Source organism: Ilyonectria robusta, assembly GCF_021365365.1.
Source record: "Ilyonectria robusta strain PMI_751 chromosome Unknown BGZ61scaffold_5, whole genome shotgun sequence".
NCBI lineage: Eukaryota > Fungi > Ascomycota > Sordariomycetes > Hypocreales > Nectriaceae > Ilyonectria > Ilyonectria robusta.
The window spans coordinates 2,104,936-2,122,938 of record NW_025764439.1 but is presented as its reverse complement, the minus strand read 5'-3'; the positions used below and the strand labels follow the sequence as shown (position 1 = coordinate 2,122,938).

Sequence of the window (18,003 nt, the reverse complement as noted above, 5' to 3'; positions counted from 1 at the left end):
AAGATCCCAATAGGTCTCACTACAGGTATTTGTGTCATTTCCAAGCGGTGAGGAGATGAGTTATATATACCTGCGCAATTTTCCGTCTTTGAGACACCCACCCATACCTTACGCGTCCCAGTTCCAGCAAAGCATCTTCCGATTTCACGTCAGGCGACTTCAACCAATATGCTCATCACTGCATTGATTGCTCTATTGTTTACATCTGTGGCGATTGCCCAGAGCTCCAAGGTGCGAACACTCGGGTGCCACCATGAAAACCACGATTAAGCTAATGGCCGTAGAGCATCATGTTCAACCATATATCATTCCAGGGAACCAACCACACGATAGAGGCAGATGATCGCTGTGTCGACCTGGATGGATCTTTGTACGGCTCCCTCATCATTATCCCGGCTTTTATTAACAGAACGCAGGATGAATCGCATTGAGTCGATACAGATTGGTTTCAAAGCCCATTGTGAATTTTTCTAGTAAGTGGTTGCCCAAGATCTCGCCCCACGGAGAAAGCTAATCTCAGTGGTAAGTTTATACAACTGTATGAACTACAAGGCCGACTACACCAGGGATCAAGCCCGATTCTACGATTCTCCTTCGGTGTTGTCAATTCGATGTGGTCATACGCGGTCGAAACAGCTCGGCCGAACAAAGTCAAAGGAGCCTAAAGAAGGTCTATAATGCATTTAGCTTAAGGGCAAATTGGGGCTTGGAATTTATTGGAATAGCGTAATGAGATTTAAATGAGACTTGAGTTGATATATTTCCGGCTTTGAGCTGGCACAAAAGTTTATTATATTTTTTTTACATGTGTTTACTCCCTCGATGCGGGAACCTAATGTTTGGATTTACTGCATTTTCGTTGTGCATGTCACAATTGCCAAGGCCTGCCTTTGGGGCTTAAGCTGATTTTTTTTCAACTGCCGGACCTATCTGCAGTATGGCTCGACAACTATTACTTTATTAACCCTAACTATCTATAAAAGCTAGAAATAAACACAGAAAAAGAAGTTGGATAACAAATAGGTTAACAAATCGCAACGGAAGATGAAACGTGCTTCATTGACCGTCAACGAGCTTCTGACCTCTCTCGTAAACTTTCTTGCACAATTCCCCTTGATCAAGCCCCACAGAGCTATTCATGGTGGAGTCAAACACCTTCCTAGGACCAAATGCGTTGAGGAACCAAATTAAAATGGCGTTGGTACCCTTCCAGACGTAGTTGGATTTTTGTTTCAAGACGGCATCTGCAACCTGCTGGGCGAAGGGTTGTGGGCGGATGGATTTCTTAGAATGTTCAAGAGACCTTTCCTTGGTCTTTGCTTCAAGGTCGGCGTACAAGCTGTTGGGTCCAAAACTGATATTATCAGCAGACATGAGCCCCGTAGAGACCTCTCCCATGAATAAGGTGACGACTCGAATACCCAGTGGACTGAGCTCCAGTCGTAAAGTATCTGAGTAGGAAGACACGGCTGCCTTGGAAGAATTGTACGCCGATGCAAAGGGAAATGGTAGTCGTGCGAGAATTGAGGCGACGTTCACAATAGTCGGTGTGTGATCAGCATTCGGGACCGCGGCTATCAGCAGAGGTGTGAAGGCCGCCACTACATCGAAAAGGCCGAATACATTCGTGTCATACATTTGCCGGATGCGGACGGGGTCGGCTTCAAGAGCTGGAGCTTCGTACACTGCCAATTGTACAAGGGTTAGAGATGGTGCGAGCACCAGAGCAACAGGGTGGTGGAAGGGCGTATTTACTCGTGCCGGCATTGTTGAACAACATGTCAAGTTTGCCACCAGTACGCGTGCTGATCTCGGCCTTTAAAGCCGCAATGCTTTCGCGCCCCGTAACCTCTAGAGTAAGGGTCTCAATACCCTTCTCTGTCAGGTTCGTCATAGACTTCAGTGACCGGGCGGTTGCAAAGACGCGAAAGCCGCGAGCCGCGAACTCCAATGCCAAAGCATTGCCTGCTCCACCTTGAGAGCACCTAACGGGGAGTAACAGAGGTTAGTACCAGACATATATATTCCTCTCCCTTCAACGCGGAAGACTGTAGCAGAAATAGGCGGCAAGATGCGACTATACATACCCTGTGATAAGGATGGATCGCTTTTTAGACGAAGTCATAATGATCTGCTGAAAGCTCCGGGTTTGGGGGCGGCAAAGTTGGATGTTGCAGCGAGTGTATGTAGTAGGGGCGTAGAGTGAATGTAAAAGAATAAACAGAACAGCCAAGAAATTGAAGGGGATCTTCTTAAAGACAAGAAGAATTATCTTTATTACCCGAGGGAGGACGAAAGTTGGCAAAACCGACATGCCGTGATGAATCATCTGGCCGTGTCAGGGTTAACGAATTCCCTGGGCATTAATAATCTCCCCGGGAAGAGTGGGTCACCTGTGGTCGTTTCCGGCCGCTACAGTCATTTGGGTTTGCATTCTCGGACCTATTATAAATTCAGCTGAGGATGATCAGACGAGCAAGGATTGGTCAAATTTAGGTCCTCGTAAAAAGCGAAGAACCTGTAGTAAACCCTCCGGATATCAGGCAATGCTGTCCGAGCGCGCCTCTTCAGCGAAAAACCCTCCGGCGCTCTGGTGCCTCACTTGCCACGTAAAGGTAGGTATATGAGTATATGAATAGCTGCAATTAACTTTCTTAGCTGAGAGTCACAAACTCAAAAACATTGCAACACACATCGATTTCACCCCAAGTCCACGGATATAATTCCATACTCTTTGACGTCATGGCCGACTTGAAGGAGATCGCCGTCATCGGCGGCACTGGCGCTCAAGGCATCCCGGTCGTCAAAGGTGAGGACCGATAGTGGCGATAGTATTCTTAGCTTTGTGCTAACCTGCAGTAGCCTTAGCACAGTCTGGGCGATATCGTCTCAGAGTCTTGACCCGCAATCCGGAGTCTTCCCGCGCAAAGGAGCTCGCTGCTCTCCCACACGTGACCCTGCTCCAGGGCACCCAGGATAACCAACAGGATCTGCACAAGGTCTTCCAAGGCGTTTATGGGGCTTGGGTTAACACCGATGGCTTCACTCTGGGAGAGAAGGATGAGCTTTTCTACGGCTTCAGGGCTTATGAGATCGCCAGGTCGGAAGGATTGCAGCACTACGTTTGGGCGAACATCGAATACGCTATGGATGCCGCCAACTTTGATGAGAAGTACCATTGCGGCCATATGGAGTCTAAGGGGAGAGTTGGCAAATTCATCCTCGCGCAGGGGCAGGATGTCATGAAGACCACCCTTTTCTCCACTGGACCCTACATGGACATGCTCGTGGATGGAATGTTTGTGCCTATCGAGCAGCCGGATGGATCATTCATGTGGGCCAATCCAGCCCGTGAGTATACCTTTATTGCCGTCCAAGAGTTTTCCCTTCACTTCATCCCCCGCAGAACTCTTCCAATTTCGTATTATTCTTTGGCGCGTATCCCTAGTACACCGGGCTGACTATTATTGAAGCGAGCGATACGAAGATGCCATTGATAGCTCTTTGCGACGTGGGTGTCTACAATCTGTGGATCTTTGACAATCCGTCTGAGTCGGCAGGCATTGACCTCCAAGTTGTGACAGACAATGTCAGCTTCGGAGAGATTGTCAGAATCTTCACAGAAGTCACTGGAATAGCCGCAGTCCATAAGACTATGCCCTTTGAGGCATATGCGCCTCATGCAGAGCCTTATCCAGGTGCATCTGTCAACTGGGTTCTCGGTCCTGATGCGGTTCGAGACGACTCTGTTATGAGTTGGCGTGAAAACTTCGGGAGTTGGTGGCGCTACTGGGGAGATGGAATTACCAAGCCACGGGATACAGCAATCCTGGATCGTATCCACCCTGAGCGCATCAAGACCTTGGCAGAGTGGATGAAGCGTACTGGGTATAACGGGAAACGGGGAAATGTCCTAAAGATGGTTGAAGACTGGGCTGCTAAGAAAGGAGCACTGCCAGGGAAATAAGGCAATGACAGGTGATGAAAATGTCTTTACAGCCTAAAGTACTCTCAAACAGCTTCATAGGAAAGCTCAGCTTTGTATAGGACCGGCTGTGTACCGGGGTTTCCTTTGAACCTAGATAGAGACTTTGAGTCTGGATTGTCCTTGACAACCTAAATTGACCTCAATAACCTAGACCATCGGCCGTTGACAGCGTCATCAGATCAAATGCATCCGTCATCAGATCAAGGGCATCTGGATAAGTCAGATCCCTAGGTATAAATTGGTCGCTTTCTTCCTTCCCAGACCAAAAGACAAGATCATCCATCGTCACCAAGCTGCCCCAGCCAATCCATTCTTTGTCTGATAGGTGCATAAGGTGCCCTCCACTAAGGCCCTGAATACTGTGAAAGAGAGCTTTAAAAAGGTAGTCTTGAATGAATGAATATAGCGGCTTTTCAGGCTTAAAACAAGAAGATTAAGATAAAATTGGTATGAAGGAATATAGCAGCTGCAGTAAATAATAATATTTTGGAAGAAATTCCAGCTAAGATAATAATAATAATAGCTTTTGACCCCTGTTGGTTGCAGAGCATACCATAGCTCTTGAGTCAGACGGCTAGTGCGGAGCATGGTGTTTTGTTCGCCGGGCCAACAAGTTTAACAATGCAGCAACTCGGATTGAGCTTTGGAAATCGCAAAAGAGTTTGGATCGAGATGCCGACATGGGTGAGCGGGGGACAGTCTCTCAACTCGAAGTTCCGGAGGGTTTGCTCTCAGGATGCGCTAGCCCGGAGGGTTTTTAACGTCCTAACTGAAATCAACGGCTGGGGATCGCCCGGAGTTCTCCGCCCTGAAACCTTCCAATGCCCCACTGACGCAATCTCGGTTGATTTTCCATTACTATAGCCAACCAGAGAGCGTCAAAATCGTGGTGGTGGATCTGGCGAAGAACCGGGCGTGAGCTCGAGAAATGAAACCATCATGCTACCGGGTTGTGTCGCATTCGGGCTGCCAACAAGATTACAACACCTGATTAGTGATATCGGAGGTTCGGATGAATGAATGAAACGACATATATAATCACCCCGATGGACTTTTGTTCAACGTGTTTAAAAGTGCTGTGGCGAATTTGTGTATTCCGGGCTGGCTTTGTAATCGGCTACCCACGAACCCGGCCCGGTAGTTGAGTAAAACCTTCCTGCCCAGACCCTGACTGATCAAGTAGTCAGAAGACAGGTTCAAATGAAGGGCATGCAGTATCTAGACTGATGTCAAACCCTCCGCCCAAAATACCTTGGGAGATATATGGGGATATGTTAAAGTCGCGTTTGATGCACATTGTAACCCACCCTATTTTCCTCTGCAGAAGCCTTCGTACGAATAAGTTGTAATAACCTTCATTTTCATTTCAGCTACTGGAAGTTGGTTTTATATTCCCTCTATGAAAAGAAGGCGCAGCGTCCGTAGGGCTGTACCCAAGATACCGCATCCACCGCATCCACCATGACAAGTAATTTGCGACTATTGGCTTGTCGCCTTTGCAGACGCCGAAAAAGAAAGTGCGATCATAAGATCCCATGCACCAATTGTGTCAAGGTACGATACTTGACTCCATATCTTGGACTTGAATTTAATGGCTTTAGGTTAATGTCCCGTGTATTCCGAGCTCACCAGCTCCAGCAAGGCCGAGACGTCGACCTCGTGCTGAGCTTCGAGAAAGACTGGCACGTTGCGAAGAGTTGTGTGAGCAACTTAAAACCGCACACATGGAGGATGCAAGCTCCACGTCTAACATGAGTGCATCGCAAACGTCAAGCATGGAAAGTCCCCAACCAATGCAAGACAATTTGATCTCAAATCGAAAGACATTGATTGATCAAAGTGCTGTGCGCTTCACAGACAGAGGGCTATTGAGTGCCATGTTCGAAGAGGTGATTAATCCCTTTGTCTAGACGCTTAGGATATTAACAGCATCGTCCTAGGTCCTAGAGATGAAGTCCCTTCACGCTACCGAGACTTGTGATGAATCTTCTTCTGAGAAGAGCTCCATATCAAATGATGCTCATTTCCATAATTTTAGTGGGGAAAGCTGCTTCGACGAACAATGCAGGCTTCAACCTCTACCAAGTCAGATACATTACCTCTGGCAAGTATTTCTAGAGCGCGTCCATCCTCTGACAAAGGTCATACATGCACCAACGGTACAGCCATATCTGGTTGACGCAGTTTGCAGCACGGGCAGCCTGCCTAAAGGCATGCAGGCGCTCATATTTTCAATATTTTCCCTAGCTACACTCTCGTTGAGCGAAGACGAATCTTGGAATATATTGGGAAGCTCCCGAGAACATGCGTTTCAACGGTTCTCCGCTGGGCTTCGAACTGCTCTTCAGCGTGCACGGTATCTCGAGTTACCCAACTTGACTTTGCTTCAGGCATTAACACTTTACCTGGTAGGTGTAATGTATTACACCGACGATTGGGTACTGACAAAGCGAAGATATCACTTCAGGGGCGATACGGCTCGCGCAAACCATGGATTTTAAACACCGTCTGTGTCCGAATGGCACAGCAAATGGGTCTCCACAGAGATGGCGAGCTGCTAGGACTTTCTCCGTTCGAAACTGAAATGAGGAGGCGGGTTTGGTGGCAGACTATGAGGCTTGACCTCAAGTCGAAGAGAGCATGGGGATTAAGCCCCTCCACACTGCCTTTAACCACCGACTGCAAGATACCCACCGATATTGATGACGAAGACCTTGTTCCCGACTCAACAGAACCTTTCAAGGTACCTTTGGAGGACTAAAATGGCTCTACTGAGATAATAAACTGTTTGCTCTTCTCTATAGTTGGGCAATTGGCCTTGATGTGGCCGAGTATTCTGGAAGCTTTGTCCCCCGGCAGAGTCATTGTTTTTGGTCCTCGCTTTGACATGATGATTTTGACGCTGATTTAATGAGGAAGGAGGCAAGTTCATGACCTGTAGACTTTTGGAGAAAAGCACGGCGTAGGAAGAAAACACGTTACCTTAGTTGGCAACTTTTCACCTGACCACGGGCGAGTGCAGGCTCGAGGCTCGAGTCAGTACGCGAAATCGACACATCGGGCACGTAAGGAAAAGGATTTTCATTTTTACTCTTGCGGCAACAAGCTGGGTAGCTCTGTTAGTTCAGGTACCCACAACGGATTCCAGGATGGAGGATACGAACCCGAAAATACGAAACCGAACCTCGTTCCTCTAGTGAGTGGGCCGCTTACGCAATGGTGTTGCAGCGAGGCCGTTGCTTGGGTATTCCGTCACTTACAATCTCCTGCAAGCAGTGGTTTGGTCTCACTGTGCATGGGCCTCTAATGTTGGGGCTTTGACTATCGCTCACCGATATTTCGAGTCCTTGACATCATTCGACCCTTTGAAGCCGGGTGACAATGCCTAGTAGTATTACGTAGTTTGTTCAACTCGGCCTCGGATTCGTAGTCATGTCCGAACATGAGACGAGATAGCCGGGTGCACAACTCGAAGACCGAGGCATGAAGGCATTAACCACTTCTCCTACTAGGAAGGCTTTATATAAAAGGCATCCGGCTCCGCCAGGTCGAGGGCGATGATCAAATTTCAGCGAACAACAATTCAACACGACACCCGGTCCCACCATATCTTGCACTGCTCCTTTTGCAAAAATGCCTATTCTTTCCATCATCCGGCCCGCGATTCCGCCTAGCAGCAAGGATCACTTTCTTGCTGCTTGGCCTACCCTTCTCGCCGAGCTGCAAGCACAGCCTGGCATTATCCATGCTACGGCCGGCGAAGTGGTCGCCGAGGATGGTCAAAAGGTCGACGAGTTCGAAATCATTCAATATCTCGGTAATTTGCCCGGTCCATCGCAGTCCTGGATGATAAAAGATATTAACGCATGTGTATCAGCTTTTGCCAGCGCCGAGGACGAAGAGGCATTCACCAAGAGCACTTGGGCTCAGGAACACAAAGCTCGATTTGAGAGTTCAGGGGCTCCCCATCCAACTGTTGGGCGATTCGAGTTCTCCGACCTCTCTGCTGGCTCATCTCCCAAGCCATTTCTCCAGCTGACTAGCATCACCCTCTCCAGTGAGAGCCAGAGAGATGAAGTGCGAGGGGCATGGACTAATCTAATTACCATCCTGGGCAAGGAAACTCGTGGTGGCAAGCTGCTGAGAGACGACGTTTTCAACGGCATTGCTTTCCTGGGTTTGGATAGCCTCGAGGTAATTACTACAGATAAGATACATTTACAGGGTTTTTTGCTAACCTTTGGCTTCGGGCAGGAGGTAGAGAACGCCTACAAGGACCCCAAGGCTTCTGAGGCGCTGGCGTTGTACAAGAGTCTCGGGCAGGTCAAAAGCGTGCTTTTGAAGTTGCTGTAGGTTCAGGGTGGTAAATCGACAAGTCTTCATCTGGCAATAGCATCAGTGGACCAAATGGTATATGATAATATGCATTATCTTACAGCAGAGCAAGTAGGCAGAAAAATGCCACTGGTGTAATGTCTCGACACTCCTGTCGACTAAAAACCCTTGGAATGTATCAAGGTAAGCATGGCACATACTTTTAGGTGTAGCCTCATGATGCACAATAGAGATATTATGAACGCGTTTATTGTCTACCAGACCGGTTTTAATCTGGAATCTCCAAAGGCTGTTGTTTGAAGTCGTGGGATGTCCAACACACTGGTCAGAGGTGATATTTTGACGTTATCTTCCACACAAGGTACAACCAAGATTAGGCTTGGGCATGAACCACAGATAGCTAAGAGTCCACCGACAACAACACAGTAAACGCAGTGAGGGATGAGAATATTATAGGAGATCTTAGAGTTCATCTCTCAGGAAACCTCAAAACTATGTCATCGGATTTCGTTTCATTTGGGCAATTAAAATAGTTTAGGGTAGATTGACTTCTTACCGCGTGACATGTCCTTTTCGTGATCAGTTGTCAACCTCCTTTCTCTTATAATATGCTCAATGAAGACCACCTACTTACGTCTGTGCCTATCCCTCTAGGTCTAAGTCATCTATATTCTTTCCCTCGGCTACGCATTGTCGGGGCCACTCAATCATTTCCTTCTACGGATCATCCAATACGCGCCCAGCCAACGAAAGAACATTCGCACTCCAACCTCGAGTGATCCAGACTTGGTGCTCAAAAGGCTTGGCCAGTGCAGCAAAATGTGTGAGAATAATCAACGCAATAGGGTGGTCGTTCTCAAGCATTTCAAAAAATAATGGGGGCAAGGTAAATGGCCAAATCCAAATTCGCCGCGCACTTAACGCGGAGTGTTCATCTGCGGTTTCATAATGGGCACTTCGAAGAGCTTCTATAGCCATTAGGCTCGCTGAACGTTCATTGATAACGCTTAGACCGACTGGGAGCTTTCGTGCTAGGTCGGCGACCTTCTCCATTCGTTGTTGGAAATTCAGGGACTTTCTTGCCACTGAAGAGCCAAATGGCTGCAGCAAAGGCGCCAGGATGCTCTCTTCTCTCCACCGCTCTATTGGTTTGAAATCTAGAATATGCCTGACGCCTTGTAGTAGGTAAAAGGATTGAGCCACGTCTCTTGAAGTCACGGACTTCTCCGGACCATAAGGGCTTGCAATGGAACAAACAGACGCGATAAAAATGAACGATGCTAATAGAAAAAACGTATCGCGATTTTCTTCGTTAATGTCTTGGAGGTTGGATGAGAAATGCTGCAAGGCGAGATTCTGATATGCGGAAGAGATTACGGCGAATTCCTGGCGATGCTCAGGGTGACTATGAGCGTAGTGCAAGGCCGAAACGGCAAGTAACCCATGCATAAAGAACTCCTGCGTTTGTATTAGGGCTTGATCGTGGGCGTCTATCGTGGTGGCTTACATGGGCACAAGCGATTTGCGGAACTCTCAGCTTCCACATCTCAATAGTTGCCGGTTCACGGACGAGCGTCGTATACACGGTGGTGGAGTAGTGGTGAAGAAGTTTCAAGCTGTGCATATACTCCGGAGAGTAGTACTCTCTCCGGGACAGAGCTGAATTCTCAGAGGCGGTGAGATAGACTCTCGGACGTGCCAGGGGTGCTTCGGGAGTGCTGCCAGCAATGGAGGATTGGGGGCTGATGACCTCAGCGTGGCTGAGTCTCGTCGTTGCATTGGACTCAGGAGTGTCTTGCATCAAACTACAAGGAGTCTCATGGCGGATACAGGCGCTGCATGGCGCTGCTCGTCACACTGTCACACGATATTAGCTCGATCTGAAGCGACGGCATTATACTTGGGATTGTCTACCTTGACGCGCCGGGCCTTGCAGCGGAGACACCCTTTTCGTGACTTCCGATGGCCAACCCGCTTGACAGTCTTCATCTTGATCGGATTACGAGTCGGGAGTGAATCTTGGTTAGAATATGACTTCGGTTTCGTTTGGGAATACGAGTGGGTATGAACATGAGGGGGCAAGTCAAGCTAAATACATACACCACGTAACATTAATAAACCGAGCTTGATGGCCCGTGCCTTTCTCGGTTTCGTTTAAGATTAAGATCAAATATCCACAAAAATCAGGTTTAGGGTGTTCAAGGGTGCCTCTAGTCCGCCGCTCGGGGTGTTAATGGCTCCCGGGGCTGCGGCATGATAACTCGGGGAAGTACGAGCATCAATAAGTGATCGACGATAGGAGGATTTTGTCTCGGATAGGCTAGGTTCTGCCAGTGGGCTAAGAAGAAGAAATACGGCGCAAATACGAACCCAAAGGATGGATTACCAAGGCGAGATTCCCGCCAATAGCCCCTGTTGGTGTACGAAGTAGGGGAGCCGTTCTCGGAGCTAGGGCTTAAGCAGGCTAGGGCCTAGATGTGTCGGAGATCCTTGCGGTGCGTGTGCCAGAAGCACCAGGCTTCACATATTGCAAGAAGTTTAAGCTCGCTATTATGCGTCCCCTTAAGCTGCTCTTCATTACTCCTCTCGTTGGGCTGATGGCGTTGTACATGGCCGTCGCTTACGGTATTCTTTATCTCCTCATCGCCACATTTTCGTTCGTATACAAGGACCATTATGGCTTCGACCAGGGGGAGTTAGGTCTCACGTTTCTCCCGGGTGGCATAGGTATGATGATTGGGGTTGTCACGTTCGGCGCTTTGTCGGATGTGTTTGTCAAAAACCGGCAGAATCAAGGCCTCGATCATAAGCCCGAGGTCAGACTGAGTCCGGCGTTGGCTATGCCGTGTGGTATCGTCTTGCCTATCGGCTTGTTTATCTACGGTTGGACTGTGCAATATGGCGTCCATTTTATTGTCCCGATGCTTGGCGTTGCGATCTTCAGCTGCGGGCTCATGGGAGTAATGGTAAGAAACAATCCCTATTTGACCCATTCTGAAGGCATACTAACGGCAAATAGATGTGCGTCCAAAACTACCTTCTGGACACGTATCCCCGGTACGCGGCGTCTGTTACCGCAGCCTTGGCGGTACTTCGATCATTTGCTGCCGCATTCCTCCCCTTGGCTGGCCTAGACATGTATGACGCGCTCGGCCTAGGCTGGGGAAATAGTCTGTTGGCGTTTGTGTGTGTGGCCATGATTCCCATTCCTATCTATTTTTATACTTTTAGTGAGCGACTCCGCAAACGTTTCAATCCGTCTCTATAAGGAGGTTGTACTATAATAGAGTACAGGGTCAAGCAACAACAACCCCAGTTCCAATATTGAGTATATCAGTATGGACTGGTTGCACCAGGTATTATAATAGCTGGTGCTGTTAACTACGCAGAGGGTGGAATTTTGAACTAGAGATTGACAAACAGTTTTAGTATTAGACATAGCATTCGACTAGTAATTATAGATTAAAAATGAGATTGTACATTATATCCACGACGACTTTCTATACACATGGGTAGTGACGTTCTTGAATTCTATGTGTTTTTAAGCTCAGCACCAACAACAAATGGTGTACTTGGAGTGATATGTGTTCAGTTGATAGTATAGCTAACGAGTTAAATGAATGATGGAACTCAAGAAAAATTGAAGCATGCCATATAATCCTCGGAAGTGGAGGTTGGAGGTGATAATGACGAGACGGAATGCATCGTAACAAGCCAGGGACCCGCTGTTGGGATAATCTTTCTCCGTTGGATTTCCGTTGGGATACACCTTTTCAGGCAATACGATCATGTGAGAGATTGTAGCTATGATAATAAGGGACTCAAGTCCACTGGCGATTTTGAATGTATTCCCAAATCCTGGCTCCATCGTAGAGACCATCGCCACGGTCAGTCATTTTCCTTTTCATGCCGGGAAATCTCCGGGTTCTGGAAGATTTCGAGGTGCGATCTTCAACGAAGGGTTGGATACAATGTCTGTGTCCCATAAAGATGCGAGTTCGGTATAGATTGCTCCGAATGGAGAGAACCACCACTGCGGACAGTGCAATCTACGGACTACTTTTCTCCTTGATGCCGAGGATATGAGAGTCTGGGGCATCTCATCTCCCCCCAAACGTAGACCATGGGACGAGCCAATCGTTGCCCACATTTGTAATAGACGCTACTTTAGTTCGCATGATTAGGATTCCGCGTATAAGTCTTGAAATGTGGGTGGCGGCGGTGGTCCGCGTAAATCCCAAATAGGATTGGATAGCGCGACGCAACATTTTATGGCTTAGAGCCCGGCTCAATGCGAGGATAATTGTCTCTACCTGTCGGGTAGAAGCCTTAGTGTAGGAGCCGGAAACTGTCCATCCCGTGATACGCGTAAAGCCTCGTGCCAATACAACCCGAAGTCCGATCATCTCGACGCCTTCCCCGCATTTTCCCCGCGTGTAGTCTATGGATGCCCAGACAGAGGGAGATGCCGTTGCGGGCAGATGATATCCGTAGCCATGGAATCAGCAGTGTGGCCAGCTCCATGCAGACGGTTAAGGGTGGTCCTGATGTCTAATATATAAGGGGCGTGTGACTCCTGTGTTGTAGCTGCCTCAAACCCAGAAGGCTTATGTATAACTCTTGACTTCTATAAGCCATTCGATCATCATGAGAATCCATTTCTCGACTCCCATCCTGGGTCTAGTTGCAGCGTCTCTGGCCCTCGGGAACAACCTCCAAGTGTCTGGCACATTCTCTCGTCCAGCATCACGTGTGCGACCACGGTTCAGATACTGGTTACCTGATGCCAGTGTAGATGCCGAGGTTGTCGCTAAGGACGTCGCGTCCGCTGCATCTATAGGCGCCGGGGGAATCGAGTTTCTCCCTTTCTTTGAGTACGGCGGGGATATTGGCAGAATGCCCACTGGTGCAGATTGGTCCACGTACAATTTCGGTACACCTGCCTTCGTCAAGCTCTTCGAGAGAGTTCTTGAAGCACATGATAGAGATGGTCTCGTCATGGACTTTGCGCTGGGGCCAAACCAGGGCCAGGGAGTTCCCGCAAGCCCAGATGATGAGGGCCTGCAGTGGGATATGGTATGTACCCTTTAAAATCTGCGAGAGTATAGGTCATTGACTCGTTTAGGTGCCATTCACTGAAAAATTGCCCGCCAGTGGATCATTTAATGGCAAAATCCCTGGTTGGGGAACAGGCAATCTCATCTCACTAGTTACAGCTCTTGTCAAATCCAATCAGTCCATAACTTACCCAGGAACGGGTCTTGTCGGTATCCAAAACGTTACCTATGATGAGTACCAACTAAATCATAAGACGCTCAAGGAAGTCACTGGACGGGTTGATCGACAAGGTCATGTCAAGCTATCACTCCCGAAAGCACCCAACGGATCGCACTATAGAGTTTTTGCTTTCTATGAGAGGCTCTCCGGTCATAAGAATTTGAAATTCGACTCGACTCGACATAGAACCATTTTTGATAACGGATCTTACGCTGTTGATCATTTCAGTGCTCAAGGGGCCGCTGTTGTGGGCCAATTCTGGGAGAAGTATATTCTCAAAGGCAGAGTACCCATGCTCCTCGCCAAAGTTGGTAATTACGGTAAGTTTCTGACTCAGTCCCCCTGCGCCCTTTCCTATACAAATTGAACCTTATTAACATGTATGATAGCATGGGAGGATAGCATGGAGCTGACCTACAACGTGAGCTGGTCGCGGTCACTACCTGAACGATTCGAAAAGATTGCAGGCTATAGCATCAAACCATATCTACCCCTACTCACATTCAAGCAAAACACAATCGGTGTCCAGGGGACTGCTCCGGGACACTTCAGGTGTATTCTCGATACTGAAGATGAGGGACTCGGCTACGTGAACGACTTTCGGGCAACACTCATTGATGGTTACAAAGAATACCTCAAAGCATTGGCAGACTGGGTTCACGACACCCTACATGTTCAGTTGTCCGTTCAACCAGCTTACGGTTCATCGCTGGATGCGCTGGCTGCTGTCCCGGCCGTGGATGCCCCAGAGTGCGAGAGTCTCGGATTCGACGACAATATTGACTCATACCGTTCATTTGCCGGCCCTGCCCGCCTTGCTGGCAGAAAGATTGTTTCTAACGAGATGGGTGCCGTCAGAGGTTCTGGACTTCAATACCATCTTCCACATCTGATCTTTCAAATCAATCGTGCGTTCCTTGGTGGAGTCAATCAGATGGTCTTACACGGTCAATCGTATTCGGGAACTTATTACGAGACCACATGGCCAGGTCATGTTCCTTTCAGCTACTTATTCTCAGAGCCATTCTCTCCACATCTCCCATCCTGGGACCATGGGCTGAATGAGATCATGGATTACATTGCCAGGAACCAGCACATACTGCAAGGTGGCATGCCCAAGGCGGACGTTGTTATCTATAACAAGGAGTCTGCCACGACGATCAGAAACATTTACCAAGGGAATGATTTGCTCTCAGGAGGTAGGCTATCCCTTACCCCAAAGTTGCGAATTCATCACTGACCAGGTTCAATGAAGGGTGGTCATGGAATTACCTCTCGGCCAACAATCTCAAGCTTGAGCAAGCCGTAGTCAGGAATAGGGTCTTGGCTCCTGACGGCCCAGCCTGGAAGGCTCTCATCGTGGAAAGCTCTCAAAACCTGACCCTCGACAGCGTCAAGAAGCTGAAGTCATTTGCTCAAAAAGGACTTCCCGTTGTCTTTAGCGGGGGCTCGCCGACGTATTATCCAACGGGAGATGGATCTCGCAAGGATGAATTCGAACGTCAACTGTCACGGCTCCTGAGGTCTAAAAATGTCCACTCTGTTGCATCTGGAAAAGTCGCAGACAAGTTGAAGTCACTTGGCGTACAACCTCAAATCCAGGCGAACACAAATGGTACATTTTATACATCATGGATCGAAACAAACAAAATCGGTTACGCCTTGATCTACTCAGACTTGGTAAGATCCACTGGCACCATCACTGTCAACAGCAAGCAGGCGCCGTTTTACTTCAATGCTTGGACTGGCGAGATTACTCCAGTATTGGTCTACACACGAACTAAGGCCACCACAACCATTCCTGTTGATCTCGCTGGCAACCAAACTCTCATCTTGGCATTTGGCGATGGGTTGCGGCAACAAGTACCAGTCCCTAAGTATCACGTCGAAAAGGCACCCTCTAACGTCTTGGGTGCCCGATTCATCAAAGGCCGTGGCATATTTTTGCACGTGGCCCAGTCTGATACACCTTCTGACGCTGTGCTTTCGAATGGTAAACGGGTGGTTATTGAAGCAACATCAGTCCCGGATGCGTTCAAACTATCGCAATGGTCATTGACAGCCGAACATTGGGAGGCACCAGAAGATCTTTACGACAGCAGCAATACGGTTAAGCACAACACTACACATCAACTCACTACACCAATTTCGTGGAGCGAGGTCTCAGCTCTTAATAATGCTTCAGGAGTAGGGTACTATACTACCAGTTTTCAGTGGCCCCCGAAAGGCGCTCGGCACGCCTCCAAGTCATTGGGAGCATACATCCACTTATCTACAGTCATCGATGTGGTGAAGCTTTCAATTAATGGGCACATGGTCCCTCCGCTAGACGTTACAAACGCGGTTGCAGATATTACTCCGTATCTGAAGGAGGGTAAGAACATAGTTTCCTTGATCATCCCGACAACACTGTGGAATTATGTACGAACAATCATCACCGAACTCAAAACCGCTGGTTCTTCACCTCTACCGGTTACACTACAAGACTATGGGATACCGCTAGCGGGACGCACGGAGTCCGGGTTAGTTGGGACAGTTACTCTTACACCGTTCAAGAGTGTTGTTGTCTAGGTTGTGGTAACGGCAATATTGGGGCTCAGTTCGGCATATATGTTACCATGGGGAGGAGTACATAGGAACGGCAAGTGATTGTGTCGGTAGCATCCTGAGTTATTCCAAAAAGACAATCGGGTTCATTGACCGATCTAAAGCTGAAAAGGAGAGAGATAGAAAGATGTTGGTCTTCACAACGAGTTAATTGCGAAATCTCAGTTCCAGCAGTGCTTATCCAGGAAATAGTTTTCCTAGACCCGACCCAGCTTCCGGCCAGGTCTGCAACCACTGGAGCCCAAATGCCGCCGCATTTTGGCAAGAGTCTTTAAGAAGGCGTCCGATGTTGAGGCTGACGCACAAGCCCTGCCTCTAGAATATCCCGCACCACTATAAGCCTAGAGGAGCGTGCACAGATTACGGAGTGGCCGATGGTTCCCAATTGGTCTCTGCTGCCGAGGGTTCAGGGCGCAGTGATGGTTTCCTCGCAGGAATTAGATTTCCTGACTCGCACATGTTTCCGATCGGACATGCTATCTAGTCGCCATTGTGACCTTTGCCGAAATTGGATTTAAAGACTGCTACGAGGCTCCTTCTAGTATAATTGGCCTTGCATGTCAAGTGCCATTGCGACGATCCGACGCAGGTCGCAGTGGGATGGATCGCCCTTCTGATCTGATTTAACCACGGCACGGCGTTTCGGAGAGCTGGACTTACCGAATACCAAGCCGCTTATCCTGCACGGTCCACTCTCATAAGCGGGCGTCGTGATGTCATTTCGGATACGTCTTCAAAGGCAGTCTCTGGCGCGTTATCTATGAGCTACTCGCAGAGGGAGCATTGTTCAAATAGCGAACAAGGCAAACGAAGCAGTCAACTTCCTGCTGGAGGATATCTTGATGATAGGCTGACTGACCTCGCCACATCGATTGGTCACAGCTCTCCCTATCGTATTCCCGCTGATTCGTGTCATGACACTATCTACAGGGAGCGCCCTGTCGGATGTGTCCCCACATATCAAACTCGTCGCGGCTGTCTTGGCAGTACGACTTGTCTGCGAATAGCCTAGCTTCTGTAGAACAGGGAGGCAGAAATAGGGAAGTTCACAGCGAGATGAGCTGCCACCGCTCAAGGTTGCTTTGTTTGCGGGCTGTCCTCGCCACAATTCTGTCCGTATCATTACCAATACACTCCACATGCTTGGACCTGCGGACGCTTGTAGGCCTTGCAAACGAGATGACTGTCGCTTCCCCGCCCTTGTGATCTGGGGAAATCAACCCATCCTGGGCATTTGGTGACACTGCATCTAAGATGAGACGTCTTGTACGTAATAGTTTGTTCTCATCGTCGGGGCTGATGGAGATGATGAATTACCCCGCGTCTGAGCGTCTGGGGAAAATCTTCAGGTTTGCGCAAGGGAATGAGAAGTAGAATGACGAAACCGATCGTGGAGGCGGAAATGAGGGGGCAGCCCAACTCCAAATCCAGCGGAAGCTCATTTACAATGTCGTCTCATATTTCTTCGAGATTTTAAAACCCAATCTGGCTCAGACAGGTTGTATTCTAGTATCTATTCTGCTGAAAAGTCCTGTGGCCACTGTCAACTCTCCTCGCCCTCTAGGCTCATTCCATTAACAGGATGCTCTACGACCACATTTAATGTTGACAAGTTTGCAATTCTCCCCTTATACGCCCCGCATGCCTTTGGTAACGTCGTTGTCTCTGAGATTTCAAGGATATTAACAAAGGCAGATACCCGACGTCCAGCAGTCTGGACGGTCCACCAACACCGCCACCCAATGCTCTCCAACGGAGTGCAACTGTTCGTCGTGAACACGCATTGCACGACGCGG

The 18,003-nt window shown here is 48.6% G+C and overlaps 8 protein-coding genes across 8 annotated transcripts; 6 read left to right on the top strand and 2 right to left on the bottom strand.

Moving 5' to 3' along the window:
* Positions 1-103: 103 nt before the first annotated feature.
* On the top strand, positions 104-806 carry BGZ61DRAFT_447113 (uncharacterized protein). Its single transcript, XM_046245290.1, has 4 exons — positions 104-231; positions 285-370; positions 417-473; positions 528-806. The coding sequence occupies exons 1-4, from the start codon at positions 169-171 to the stop codon at positions 676-678; spliced, it is 357 nt and encodes a 118-aa protein (XP_046107913.1). The 5' UTR covers positions 104-168; the 3' UTR covers positions 679-806.
* Positions 807-1,056: 250 nt separating this feature from the next.
* On the bottom strand, positions 1,057-2,125 carry BGZ61DRAFT_530016 (oxidoreductase; the record flags this gene model as incomplete). The annotated part of the gene is made up of 3 exons (XM_046253495.1): positions 1,057-1,685; positions 1,756-1,985; positions 2,088-2,125. The coding sequence occupies 3 exons, from the start codon at positions 2,123-2,125 to the stop codon at positions 1,057-1,059; spliced, it is 897 nt and encodes a 298-aa protein (XP_046107912.1).
* Positions 2,126-2,466: 341 nt separating this feature from the next.
* On the top strand, positions 2,467-4,088 carry BGZ61DRAFT_504606 (NmrA family protein). Its single transcript, XM_046251807.1, has 3 exons — positions 2,467-2,809; positions 2,863-3,351; positions 3,474-4,088. The coding sequence occupies exons 1-3, from the start codon at positions 2,743-2,745 to the stop codon at positions 3,965-3,967; spliced, it is 1,050 nt and encodes a 349-aa protein (XP_046107911.1). The 5' UTR covers positions 2,467-2,742; the 3' UTR covers positions 3,968-4,088.
* A 1,271-nt stretch (positions 4,089-5,359) lies between these two features.
* On the top strand, positions 5,360-6,844 carry BGZ61DRAFT_569745 (fungal-specific transcription factor domain-containing protein). The gene is made up of 4 exons (XM_046256036.1): positions 5,360-5,542; positions 5,590-5,877; positions 5,929-6,396; positions 6,444-6,844. The coding sequence occupies exons 1-4, from the start codon at positions 5,450-5,452 to the stop codon at positions 6,747-6,749; spliced, it is 1,155 nt and encodes a 384-aa protein (XP_046107910.1). The 5' UTR covers positions 5,360-5,449; the 3' UTR covers positions 6,750-6,844.
* Positions 6,845-7,557: 713 nt separating this feature from the next.
* BGZ61DRAFT_586354 (uncharacterized protein) lies at positions 7,558-8,585 on the top strand. Its single transcript, XM_046256441.1, has 3 exons — positions 7,558-7,805; positions 7,866-8,182; positions 8,243-8,585. The coding sequence occupies exons 1-3, from the start codon at positions 7,622-7,624 to the stop codon at positions 8,339-8,341; spliced, it is 600 nt and encodes a 199-aa protein (XP_046107909.1). The 5' UTR covers positions 7,558-7,621; the 3' UTR covers positions 8,342-8,585.
* A 455-nt stretch (positions 8,586-9,040) lies between these two features.
* BGZ61DRAFT_475438 (uncharacterized protein) lies at positions 9,041-10,124 on the bottom strand (the record flags this gene model as incomplete). The annotated part of the gene is made up of 2 exons (XM_046248697.1): positions 9,041-9,781; positions 9,831-10,124. The coding sequence occupies 2 exons, from the start codon at positions 10,122-10,124 to the stop codon at positions 9,041-9,043; spliced, it is 1,035 nt and encodes a 344-aa protein (XP_046107908.1).
* Positions 10,125-10,875: 751 nt separating this feature from the next.
* On the top strand, positions 10,876-11,591 carry BGZ61DRAFT_346677 (major facilitator superfamily domain-containing protein; the record flags this gene model as incomplete). Its single annotated transcript, XM_046239903.1, has 2 exons — positions 10,876-11,289; positions 11,343-11,591. The coding sequence occupies 2 exons, from the start codon at positions 10,876-10,878 to the stop codon at positions 11,589-11,591; spliced, it is 663 nt and encodes a 220-aa protein (XP_046107907.1).
* Positions 11,592-12,865: 1,274 nt separating this feature from the next.
* Positions 12,866-16,206, top strand: BGZ61DRAFT_569735 (uncharacterized protein). The gene is made up of 5 exons (XM_046256035.1): positions 12,866-13,399; positions 13,449-13,920; positions 14,296-14,799; positions 14,856-15,512; positions 15,624-16,206. The coding sequence occupies exons 1-5, from the start codon at positions 12,971-12,973 to the stop codon at positions 16,169-16,171; spliced, it is 2,610 nt and encodes an 869-aa protein (XP_046107906.1). The 5' UTR covers positions 12,866-12,970; the 3' UTR covers positions 16,172-16,206.
* Positions 16,207-18,003: the final 1,797 nt, after the last annotated feature.